This window comes from Thamnophis elegans, chromosome 10, assembly GCF_009769535.1.
Source record: "Thamnophis elegans isolate rThaEle1 chromosome 10, rThaEle1.pri, whole genome shotgun sequence".
Lineage (NCBI taxonomy): Eukaryota > Metazoa > Chordata > Lepidosauria > Squamata > Colubridae > Thamnophis > Thamnophis elegans.
The window spans coordinates 20,536,980-20,550,433 of NC_045550.1; the positions used below are offsets into that span (position 1 = coordinate 20,536,980).

The 13,454-nt window shown below is 40.1% G+C and overlaps 1 protein-coding gene across 1 annotated transcript in view; it reads right to left on the reverse strand.

The window, feature by feature from the left end:
- SORCS3 (sortilin related VPS10 domain containing receptor 3) overlaps positions 1–13,454 on the reverse strand; it is a 719,817-nt gene that overhangs the window by 397,963 nt on the left and 308,400 nt on the right. Inside the window, 1 exon segment of the mRNA XM_032225623.1 lies at positions 9,665–9,764. Within this exon segment, the coding sequence (XP_032081514.1) occupies positions 9,665–9,764 (100 nt within the window).

The window sequence follows — 13,454 nt, forward strand, 5'->3', positions numbered from 1 at the left end:
ATTCTTTCCGATAGGGAACTGCATTTCCCAAGATGCCTCAGGTCCTCAAAGCGCTGAACGCAGTTTTGCAATTGACTCCAGCGAGGCCCGGTAGCGCCGGCTGGGGTGGCTGTCAGGGCGCTGATGGCGGAGCGGACGCGCGCAGTTTGTTACTGCTTCCAGCAATCGAGACGGACGAGGGAAGCGGCGGTGGCGGACGTCAGCAGCGACTGTAACGACCGCTCGGGTGAGGTGCGAAGGAAGAACGGAAGGTCCCTCCCGCCCGCGACGATGGCTCCAGCCATGGATGAGCAGGCTGGCCCCGGTGTCTTCTTCAACAACAACAACAACAACGCGCTGCTCTTGCCGCCACTGGGTGGGAAGCAACCACGCCTCGCGGACTCGCTTCCCACCGCAGCACAGGTGCTGCACAGGCATGGTTGCTTCCCACCCGGAGGTGGCGGCAAGAGCAGTGCATTGTTGTTGTTGGGGCCAGCCTGCTCATCCATGGCTGGAGCCGTCATCGCGGGTGGGAGGGACCTTCCGTTCTTCCTCCGCACCTTGCCCGAGCGGTCATTACAGTCGCTGCCGACATCCGACGTCCACCACCGCCGCTTCCCTCGTCCGTCTCGATCCCTGGAAGTAGTAACAAACTGGGTGGGCCCGCTCTGCCGTCAGCACCCTGACAGCCACCCCGGGCTCTGGAAGAGGCGGAGGTAAAGAAGGCAGCGGGGGCGGCGGGGGGACCCGCAGCTTGCTTCCCACCACAGCACAGGCGCCGCCAGCGGGCTTGCTTTGCTGAACACGGGGGCGACTGACACTAGTTTGAGCGGCCGCGGCTGGCACAAACTACCGTCAGTCGCTCCGTGCTCATCAAAACAAGTCTGCTAAAAGGGCCACAGTTCCCCATTCCTGTTCTAAAAAAGCATCAAGGAGCGAGACCACATGGAGGTACTGCTCAGCACACACTAGCTAGTCCCAGCGAGTAACATTAGGCAAAGGGGCAGAATAGCCCAACTTTAACTTACTTCTTTGACAACTCTTCTGTCCCGAAGAACAGGAGAAAAGAGTCTGGAATTTAGCCCGGCCACCATCCTTCTGCATTACAGGAAAGCGATAATAATGCACTGAGCATTAATCTCGTGGAGCCTCCAGAGAACACCAGGACTACGGAAGGAGGCAAAGGGGCAGAATAGCCCGACTTTAACTTGCTTCTTTAACTTGCGAGCTGCGCTGGCTACCTGTTGATCTCCGGGTGCGCTTCAAGGTGCTACTTACCACCCATAAAGCCCTTCATGGTAGTGGATCTGCGTACTTGAGAGACCGCCTCCTGCCAATTACTTCCTTGCGACCTATTAGATCGCATAGATTAGGCCTCCTCCGAGTTCCATCCGCCAGTCAGTGTCGACTGGCAACCACACGGAGGAGAGCCTTTTCAGTAGTAGCTCCGACCCTTTGGAACGATCTCCCCGTGGAGATTCGTACCCTCACCACCGTCCAGACCTTCCGCACAGCCCTCAAGACCTGGCTATCCCGTCAGGCCTGGGGATAAAGATCATAATCTGTCCCCACCCGAATGATGAATGAATGTTGTGTACTATTTTTACTTATGTATTGTTTTATGTTTACTGTTTTTTACCCCCCTCCCTATATTTTGTAAGCCGCCCTGAGTCCTCTCAGGGAAAAGGGCGGCCTATAAATAATAATAAAACTAAAAAAAAAAAAACTAAACTAAAACTAAAAGATGCTCTGAAGCAAATCGCCTTTCTCCTCTCGGCACTCACCATTGCTGCGCTCACTATTAATCGATAAGCCAGGCTGAAGGCACTTGTAAATGTTGGAATCCATACTAAAACTGCCAGAGAAATCTCAAGACGCCTGCAAACTAGCCCGCTACCGCACAAGAGCGCTCAACCAATTGCCGCCGTTTTGAATGGGGTGCACCGAAAAGACTGCCGGGAAACAACATCAAAGTTCTGCAAATGTCTCCGTCCAGAGACTTGGACGTTTGCAGAACTACATCTGAACTACAGGAGTGGGAGCTCCTCGTGTTGTCCATTTTAAAATTACATTTCTGAGAGGCTTGGGAGAAGAAGATGGTAAAATCGATTTAAATCTGATGCAGACAGTTCAGAAAGTGATAGTCCTTCTCAGGGCGGCCCACCCAACTCCGCAAAGGGGGAGAAGGAGAGGAGGGCCGTCTCCTCCCCCCAGCTGCCCTACTGTGGAGAGACAAAGGCTAATGGAGGAGGCGGGGCAGGGGGGGAAGCCAGCCCGCGGCGGCTACTGCCAGCCTGCGGCCTCCCTAGAGAGGTCCGTCTCCGCATCCACATGTGGAATTTGCTTCACCTGGGCAGCCGGGAGGCAGAGCTGGCGGCTATGCACTGGGCCGGGCAGCAGAACAGGGAGGGGGTGGCAGGGGTTGCCGGCATCGCAGCGCGAGTCACTCGGCGCACCCCTCTGCAACTGGCGGGGACAGCAATGAAAGCTCGGGCTCCGCTCCTCCGTCTGGGGCTGCGGCTAACGGGGGCGGCCAAGCGCTTTCCTCAAAAACGGTACTTCCCACGACTTCCCGTCCCTCCCCGCAATTCCCCAGATTTTGGAAGCTGGGTGTGTGTAGAAGGCGGGGGTGCGGGGGGAGGAAGGAAAATGCAGACACCGGCAGCGGAGAAACAACATTGCTGTAGCAAACAGAGCTGGTGACTGGGTTTTCGCTAGAGCAATGCCAATGTTTCTCCGCTGCCGGTGTCTGCATTTTCCTACCTCCCCCCGCACCCTGCCTTCCACACACACCCAACTTCCAAAATCTGGGGAGTTGCGGGGAGAGACGATCTTCTTCCCCTCTCTCAGGTTGCCCGGTCCCCCACCCCCAGTTCCTCTCATGAGTAGCTTGCAAGGGAAGGCCTTCCCTTCCCTTGCTAAAGGCCACCTGAAGCGGCGAAGCCTCCCGATTCCCACCGGCACCGCCGGAGTTACTCACCAGGGCAGTGCAGCAAAAGCAAATGGTGAAGGCAAAATGAAATGGAGACTCGTGAGAGTCACGACTCATGCGGCGTGCTTAAAATTTCCCATCCCAGCGAGCTCACTGATTGGCTGGAGTCCAGGACAATCAGTGAGCGGCAGGCTGGGCTGGCTTAGATTTTTAGTGTAGATAGAATAGATGGGGGAATGGAAGGAGCGAGCTAGTGGCAGCTGATGATGGGCGGGGGAGCCAGCGAGCGCCAAAATAAAGCGGGGGTTTTTGAGAACCGGGCGGGACGCGGAAAAAATGATGAAAAGTCGTGCCTGTCCCGCCAGATGCGGGACATCTGGTCACCCTACGAATAACAGTAGCTGGATAGTTACTTGGGTCATAGCCAATTATGTTCTATTTCTTTTGCACTATAATACTTTTAGAAGATATAAATTCAGCTGTATTTTTCAGTGCAAGGAAGCACTGGTCTAATTGCTTCTACAAATGGAAAATGTTGTTCTTTCTTTGCCCAGTTAACAGCAAAAAAAATATGAAATGAAATGAAGAGAATAATAGTTGTGGTAATGTTACCACCTTTCTAGTCGAATGAAAATTGATGAGATGAAGGAGAAATCCATACACTTTGTCTAAAAGACTATCCTAAGATGATAAGACTTTAACTTTCCTGATCTTTAATTTTGGACATATATTTTGTCTTCAATTTATTTATGAAATGCAAGTAATTAAGTAAAGAAAAAACCTATAGCACAATTCAATAGTTACTAACCCTTGGCAGAGGGTTAGTCTATTTTTAGCCCTAGCTTTATTGTATTTCCTACATTAAACACTGCAAGACACCTTTATGATTGAAGTATATTTTGACCATTATTCACATAATATATTAATTCTAGTTTAATTTTTAAAGTATTATTACTATTGTTTGAGGTCAGATACTGATATTAATCTGCATTTCACAAATCATTTTTAAACTATTTAAGCTATTGCAAGAGAAATCTGGATTGCATAGAATTATAAAATGAAAATATATTCAATGAAATCATGTCTTCATTTCATAACTTGATCTAGATCCATTAACCAATTCTGAAGTTCCTGAAATACTATTAATATTGGAATACATTTTGGGTGATTTAAAGTATAAAGTTTTTACAAATAGTTGAAGATTAACTTTAAGCTGCATATTTGTATTTGCAAAACCCTGAGATAAGATTAGTTCAGAAATGTTTTTTTTCATGTTTATATATAAAGAAAATGTTTTTTTTAATTAAAAATAGCTATAAATTTCCTTATGTTGAAAGTATAAAAGATGTAATGGTATATTTACACATATATACAGTATGTATTTCATTATACTGGTTTAGTTTAATATTTATATTTTTCTCAGTATGGTTTTACAAATATCAATATAATTTAAATAACTAAATGTAATTTTGAATTATAAAGAAAAGTTGAACTTCTCCCTATGTAGAAACGTATGGATTTATCAAGTAGGAAGGACAGCAAATGCAATTATTCTTAATGTTGGAAAGACAATGCAATCTAATAATTACAATTTCCAAATATAGATATGGATTCCTTTTTTATTTATTCATTAGCTGGTTATCTGTACAACCAAAAGATGCTACTGAACTATTATTTCACATGCCCAAGGGTAATTGATATGCTTAAAATTATTTATAATTTGGGAAGGGGTATTTTGGGTTTCCCCCTTTTTTGTATAAAGCAACAAAAAAAATAAAAGCTTAAAGACATCTTTCCAAAAGAAGCATGATTTGCTTTATTGCCAAGCTGCCCTTATTATACTCCCCCCCCCAGAAATAAATATGAATCTGGTTTTCTTTAATTCTCATCTTAGGCAGTAATATAACTAGTGAGGCTGTCAAGGATAGTCCAACCTACTTTGCAATCAGATCCTCAGCAAAGAAACTAACCCCACCATTACCATCCTTGAGCAAACTACAGCAATACCCTCTAAATATTTAACACGAACAATCATAAATACTGTTGCTCCTGATGAAGTGGACAAGGCCATGGGAGCGGTGAATGCCTCCACATGTGTACTGGACCCGTGCCCCTCCTGGCTGGTCGCGAACAGCAGGGAGGTGACACGGGGCTGGATCCAGGCGATGGTGAATGCCTCTCTTCGGGAGGGTTTCTTTCCACCGGCATTGAAGGTAGCGGTGATGAGACCCCTCCTGAAGAAGCCATCACTGGACCCAGCCAGTTTGAACAACTACCGTCCAGTCTCCAACCTCCCCTTCATTGGGAAGGTTGTTGAGAAAGTGGTGGCGTCGCAACTCCGGCAGTCCTTGGATGAAACCAATTATCTAGACTCCTTTCAGTCCAGTTTCAGGCCTGGCTACAGCACGGAAACCGCTTTGGTCGCACTGACCGATGATCTCTGGAGAGCCAGGGATGGAGGTCATTCCTCCATCCTAGTGCTCCTTGACCTCTCAGCGGCCTTCGATACCATCGACCATGGTATCCTTCTGCGACGGTTGCGAGAGGTGGGGGTGGGAGGCACCGTTTTTCGGTGGTTCTCCTCCTACCTCTCGGACAGGTCGCAGTCGGTGTTAGTTGGGGAGGAGAGGTCGACCCCTAGGCCCCTGAAATACGGGGCTCCTCAGGGTTCGGTCCTGTCCCCCCTGCTATTTAATATCTACATGAAGCCACTGGGTGAGATCATTTGACGGCACGGGATAAAACACCATCAATATGCGGACGATACACAGCTGTATCTGTCCACCCCGTGCCAACTCAGTGAAGCGGTTGACATGATGTTCCAGTGCCTGGAGGCTGTTAGGGTCTGGATGGTGGTTAACAAGCTTGTACTCAATCCAGACAAGACCGAGTGGCTGTTGTGTTTCCCTCCCAAAAACTTGGTCAATATTCCATCACTCAGGCTGGGGGGTGAAAATCTACGCCCCTCAGACAGGGCTCGCAACTTGGGGGTCCTCCTGGATCCACAGCTGACTTTAGAACACCATTTGTCGGCTGTGACCAGGGGGGCATTTGCCCAGGTTCGCTTGGTGAACCAGTTGCGTCCCTACCTGGACCGGGAGGCTCTCACAACAGTCACTCGTGCCCTTGTGACCTCCAGACTGGATTACTGCAATGCGCTCTACATGGGGCAGCCCTTGAAGAGTATTCGGAGACTTCAACTTGTCCAGAATGCAGCCGCGCGAGCGATTGTGGGTGCACCTCGGTACACCCACGTTACACCTATCCTCCGCGAGCTGCACTGGTTACCGATCAGTCTCCGGATACGCTTCAAGGTGCTAGTCGTAACTTATAAAGCCCTTCATGGTATTGGATCTGGGTACTTGAGAGACCGCCTGCTGCCAATTACCTCCCACAGACCCATTAGATCTCACAGGGTTGGCCTCCTCCGGGTGCCATCTACCAGCCAATGCCACCTAGCTATTACCCGGGGGAGGGCCTTCTCTGTGGCAGCTCCGGCCCTCTGGAATGAACTCCCCGCAGGGATTCAGACCCTCACCTCTCTCCAGGCCTTCCGAAAAGCCGTCAAAATCTGGCTTTGCCGGCAGGCCTGGGGGTGATGAGTTCCCTCCCCTCTCGACATGTATGGTTGTGCGACTGTTGTCTACTTTTATTATTTGTATTTTGTCCTTTATGTTCCCCTTTTTTTCCCCCTTGAATTGTTCGCCGCCCTGAGTCCTCCCAGAGAAGGGCGGCATACAAATAATACAATACAATACAATACAATACAATACTTACAATACCACCACATGTAACTTTTGTTTTTAATCAAAATAGGATAAAATGTACAAATTGCACATCCCAAAGGCAAGACAAGTTTCAAAAATCTGGGTGCTGGGATTTCACATTATATTCTTTAATAACCTAAATTAGAATGCATGTGACTTTAAGTTTTATCCAGAAATAGAATAAAGGATATAGAAAGCAAGACAATTATACTGTAAATGCTGTAGTTGAAATATATTCATTCTCAGAGAAAAAAACATATTTTCAGTTTATACCCTTTTGATCATAGCAATTGCTTGCTAAAATCATTCCTGCAAGTGCTTCAAGGGATTAGTTTAATTAGTAAAATAGTCAGTTACTATTATGATTGATACTTTATATGGAACATTATAAAATTAAACTCATGAAGGCAACTCAAAGAGATGAATCTGAAAAATAATTGACTTTAATCCTTAGAATATTTACTTTTTGAATCTTTGTTTTTTATAAAGACAATTATGAATAACTAATATTGTGAATCAAATCTAAAAGATAAAACTCAACCATTCATGTAAGCAAATCCAATTATCTGAAAATATAAAGGGACAAAATTGAAACTCTCAATTCTTATTTCTTTCCATTTTTTCTCTACTTATTCAGCTTCAGTTCAATGAAGACAAATATATAGTTTCACATATATTCTGACATGCTTCTCTATCTTCACCTTCACCATGATTCTTGCACTGACACAGGTAGATCCAATTGGCTATCATCCCAAAAACAGGCTTTCAAAACAGTGATTTGTTCAACCCCGTTTTAATGAACAGCATAGAAGAAGAAAAAAGATTTGGGAGAATTATACTCTTATCTCCAAAGCTAGAATGCCTAATCATTCATATGATATTAGAAAAACTCAAGCATTCCTATATGAGTTATTAAAAGAAAAGAAGCAGCAATTTAAAAAAGCTCCATGTTTTTCTAAGGTGCTCCTAAATTTAAACTTTTTAAATGTTAGAAAACAACAAAAACTGAGTTTTTAGCAAATAAATATTTTTAAAAATCCCTTTATTTTCTGTACCACTATGTATAAGGCAGGGGTGGGTTTCTGCCAGCATTACTGCTGGTTTGGTGCGTGTGCGATTTTGTGCATAGTAGCTTATAAATAGGTCTGGCCCTGCGAAGAACATTTTAAAAGGTAAAAAAAAGATGTTGCAGCAACTGGAGAACTGGTTTGGGGGGGGGGGCGAGCATGCAGTCCCATCAGTTCAGAGACCCAGTTGCCATTTCCACTACTGGTTGTTTTTTCACTTCTATGCTTTTCTTCATTAACTGAATCAATGCAATTAGGCCATTTTTAATCATATGTAAACCTCCTTTCTTTTTTTTCATAGTCTCTTGAATACACACTACATTTATTTTTCTTCAATTAATTTCATAATTTAATTTAATCTGTTTACCATTTACTTCTGGTGTAACTCAAGTTGTAATCTTCTGTATACCATAATTCATTAACAGACAGGCATCTAGATATTGACTTTTCTGCCATTTGTAGCTTTGGCACAACAATTTTAGAGAAGGCTAGATTACCAATATGAGTTGAACCTATATCAATAAGCTGCATTCTATTCTAAGAAGGACAATACCAGTCAATTTGTGCCAATTCAAGCCTGTATGCCTCTAGCTACAATAAATACTGAGTTTTACCCAAGCAACGTGACCCGTTTCTATTCAAGTTAGGACCTCAAATTGAGACAACATAGCAATAGCAATAGCACTTAGATTTATATATTTCACAGTGCTTTAAAACACTCTCTGAGTGGTTACAGATCATACATTCTTTTTCCATTCTTGGTTTTCTCACTAAAAACTCCTTCAGTTAAGATGAGTATTATTGACTTCCAGGGAAGAAATGGCAAACTGAAAATGGCTCCATGAAAAGCAGAAACAACAACTAACTGTGGTGGAATGAAGATCCAGCAAATAGACTGGTTCTTCTGGACAAGAAGAAGATTTTACTTACTGTATTTTAATAAAAGGTGATATGCGAAAAGGTGATATGCGATAAAGATTGGAAGTCACTTCTTTATATATTTATTTCAGTTTTCTTCACTGAATTCTTATTTTTTCTTTCTTTTCTATTTCTCATTCTATTTTCCTTTTGTTTCTTTTCTACATCTATCATTTCTAATTTATTTTAGTTCTTTTCAATTTGCATTAGTTTTTACTGTTTTAATTATAATTCTTAATAAAGTTACTATTAAAAAGACAAGCATTATTAAAACACATATAACTACATTAACATCTAATTATATGCTCATAAGGTTATTTTGAATTAGAAGTTCAGAATTAATTGCTAAACTAACTTCATAGCCTAAAACTAAGCAGTATATTGGCATAATGAAGCTAATTTTAGCATTTCTATAAAGCATTTGGAATAAATAAACTATGCAAGGAAGTTGCATGAGGAATAAAGTTTTTAAAGTTGAGAAAGGATAATTTACAAAGTGGAAGACCTGCCATAATTAAAACAACAAGAAGAAGCATAAAATCTTCTAAAAGAAAAGTAACAGTGAGGGATGCATAAAGAAATCTGGGGATCATATTGTGATCTGGGAACTATGAAGATTAATAACAAAAGATTCTTCTAATACATTAGAAAAAGGAAACTAGTATGGAAATCATTGTTCCCTTGGATGAAGATTCAATCTACTTTCTAGATTTGTATGCAATCTTATACCAATTCGGTGTGTGTTTACATGTTTACATGAAGAAACATCTATGAAGGTTTGGAGGCTCATTCCCAGATATAAGAACTGAAATTTAGAGATTAAATAGTATGTAGCTATTAAATAGAAAATAGCATGCTAACTACAGAAAGTTATATTTTTTTTAAAAAAAATATTCAATTTAAACTTTATGCTCTTGATTTAGATTTGGAACTGTCAAATATGTGAATGAAACTTTTTTTTATTTTTCACTTTGTTTCTTGTTGAGAAATAGTTTCCTTACCTTTCTCTTATTAGTAGGACTGACGTAAAGATAACTCAGCACAGTCTTTAGTCCCACCTTGTCATTTAGCTTTTCATATGTTGTACCATAATCTGTGGACCTGAAATGAAAAGAATGCATTTAGTGATTTTAGAAAAAAAGTAAAGCATAAAGAAAAGGGATGAATAGAATACAGTAGAGGGGGAAAAAGAAAGAGAAAAACAAAACGTAAAAAGTAAAAAGAAGTAGCTTACAAACTCTTTAAGGGAACACAAATGATAAATTTATTTGAAACGTTTATAAAGAAGGTTGGAAGCTACTCATTTTTATATTTTACTCTTTCTAATCATTAAACCCATAAAATACCAGTTCCTTTATTTAAGTTTCAGCAAAAAATCAAAATCAGTTTTATTTTGAATATTCCTTGAATCAGTCTCTTATTCCATGCAACTATTACAAATGACAAATGATCAACAATTGATTCGAAAGGTGAGCTTGACATCACAATGACATGACATGCAATCTTGTAGCTCCAGGATTGTTGTTGATATCTCTGCTGCTGGACAGTCCTTTTGGACCTAAACTGTCCCATAGAGATGGTTAGAGAAGGGCACGTACTGCTGATCTCAGGGACATCGCAAAGTCCCTGATTGATCCCAGAAAAGCCCTTTTTTCCAGGGAAAGAGAAGCAGCCATTGAAGCTGCACAAGGTTGGGACAGCCCCTGAACAGAAGAAAAGCAGGAGAGAGTGTGTCGAAATAGTGAGATAAATTTTAATGTTAGAGAAGAGAACACCCAAAAAGTGGTCTTTTTCCCCCCCTTCTTTTATTTTTCCCCATTTTTTGTATTGTGGATCAAGAATCCCTTTCTTTTCAATGCTTGGCTGGATTGTACCTTTTAAGCATTTTTTTTTTCTTTTCTCAATTTTGGAGCTTAAAGAGAGGGGTAAAAACAGAAGAAAAAGAAGTAGCACTCCCTCCTCGAGGATGGAGACTTGGAAACATCTTATATCTCAAGACTTTGTTTATTGAATGAGACAGTGGGAAGAGCACAGTTTGTTTATGCAGATACTCTTCTGGAGTACTATCAGTAGCTGTACTGGGGTAAAGTGAAAGCCTTGACTTGAAAGATTACAGTGAATCTGTTTGAAACCTAGCAAAAAACCTTGGATGTCTTAGTGGCAGTGTTTACAACCTGGAAAAATTGTGCAACATGAAGAAGAAAAGGAATTAACATTGCAAATAATTATAATAGAAATTCAAAAACTACAAATAAGTACAGAAAACATTGAAAAGAGATTTGAGATTATAGAACAAAGAACAGAAAGAATGGAGGGAAGATTTGAGAATATTTTCAAAACTATGATGAAATTTGAGGATAGAGTTCAAAAAATTGAAGGAAAATATGAACAAAGTGATAAGAAAATTGTTGACATTGACATTAAATCGAGTGTGGAGGGAAATGATAGGAATGGAATATCAAAAGGAGATTTTGATGAACTGGAACTCTATCCCAGACTTCAAAATATGGAAGAAGAAAAGGGAGGCAATCTGGCAGAAATAATGAGAAATATTTTGACAGAAGCACCATGATAACTAGAGGCAAGTTGATGGAAGGAACAGATGGAGGGTTTCAAGTCTTTACAAGATATGCAATGAACAAGTTGCCAAGAGAAGTCCACATAAAACTTTTCAAGAAAACACTTAGAATACAAATTCTACAAATGGCAAGAGATAAAGGACTGCATTACTACTAGAAGGATACAGGATGATGAAATGAAATGCCATAATAAAAATTAAGTTAAACTTAATTAAATTTTTAGTATTATGTATAAGACAAAGTAATAACAGTTTATAGTCAAATAAATGATTAACAATGATGATAAAGCATACACACACACACACACATACATATATACACACATACACACACATACATATATACACACATACACACATTAGATTGATAATATAAAATTTTACATAAATTGTAAGTGAAGACTATGGAGATGATGTTGAAAAGCTTTGTTATAAAAGATAAATAATTCTATATAGAATAGAATATAAAGATGTAATATTACTGGATGATTTCAGGATGATGTAATGAAATGCCATAATATAAATTTATTTTAAATTTAGAATATTTCACATAAAAAGGATGTAATAATAGCTATAGTCAATGAATGTTTAATAATAATAATTGTATACATATATATTAGATTGAAGATATGAGACTTTATGTAAATTGCAAGTGAAGACAATTGTGAGGAGGCACAAAAGCTTCGTAACTAATTGACACACTGTAGGAAATTCGAGGATGGTTTTTATGCTTTGTGTGTGTCTATCTTTGTTTGTTTTATGATTGTTTAAAAATAAAAACTTTTATATGAAAAAACAATTGATTCATTATATGTGGTAGCTACAGTAGTTGAATTTAGCTTCTGAAGCAATAGATTAAATTAGATAAATTAGATAATTCATGACAACATTTATGCTTACTGGGCTCCCTTACAGGAAGAAAGGATGATTTTTACTAATTCCCACTTTACTTTGCAGCCTTTATCAAAAACTATTTTAAAGAAGCTATGATTTAAAAAGAGAAAAAATGGACACTATCCTTCCATTTCTTTAGTGATGACCATTACAGGTTTCTAATCCCTTCTATAAATCAGTGAATTCATACATATAAAAACACAGATCAGAACACAATCTGTAAAAATAGAATATCTACTCAGATAACTAGAAAACAAGGTTATAACAAGGTTATTTTTCTTTCTCTAAATTGAGGTTCTCCAAAGAATGAATATTCTATACAAAGAGCTTGTAGGCTTTTTCCTGTCAGAGAAATGAAGGTCCGGCCATCTAAATCTGATCAGAGTATATTCAGGCTATTGTGTATCCATTCCATAAATGTTTATGGGATTGTGATAAATACATTAAAGTCATTAACTAGGCTTAAGATTCTGGGGTTTATATCAGATAGAGAAATGTTCTCAAACATCTCTGGGAACCAATTATTGCTACCATGTCTTTGTATATTGTATCATATTCTGCCAAATTTCACTTATTTTATGGTTCCTTTTTTTTTTAAAGTATAGCTATGATATTCCATATACATGAAAATTATTATACATATATAAGGGCCCCACACAAACTACCTGAGAAGAAAAGCAATATAGGTAGTCCTTATTTAATGATTGTTCACAGTTACGACGATGATCAGAAAGTAACTTTGCAACCAATTCTTGCATTTATGATCTTTACAGGTTTTTAAAACACATAAACGTTGAAGTAAGATTGTACACCCAATTAAGATTCACTCAGAAACTGTCTCACTTAATGACCAAGTAATTCTGGTCTCAATTGTGTTGCTAAATGATGACTGTCTATAATTTCTCCCCTTGAAAAATATGAGTACGTAAAAGGTGATCTGGAGAACAAAGTTGCTTGTTTGAGCAGCTGAAAATTCCTGGTCCTAGCTAAAAGAACTTTCTCCTCTATGCCTTCTGTTTTTCTTAATATTGATCTTGTTTTCTGATTTCAAGGAAAAAATAGCTTTACTTTATTTTCTAAAATAAAACTGGCAAATTTTATCATTAGCCACAGAATATGGAAACAGGAGCTTCCTCAATGTTTTCTCATTCAATATGGCAAAAGTCACTGAAAAAGATTTAGTTCCCTGGAAGTTCAATTCCAAAACATTCATACTGCAGACACAAGTATTGCGAGGATAAAAAAAAGGCTGATTACCATATTACATGATAATTTATGACTGTGTTAGTTGACCTCATACGGTTCATTTATTCTGTAAT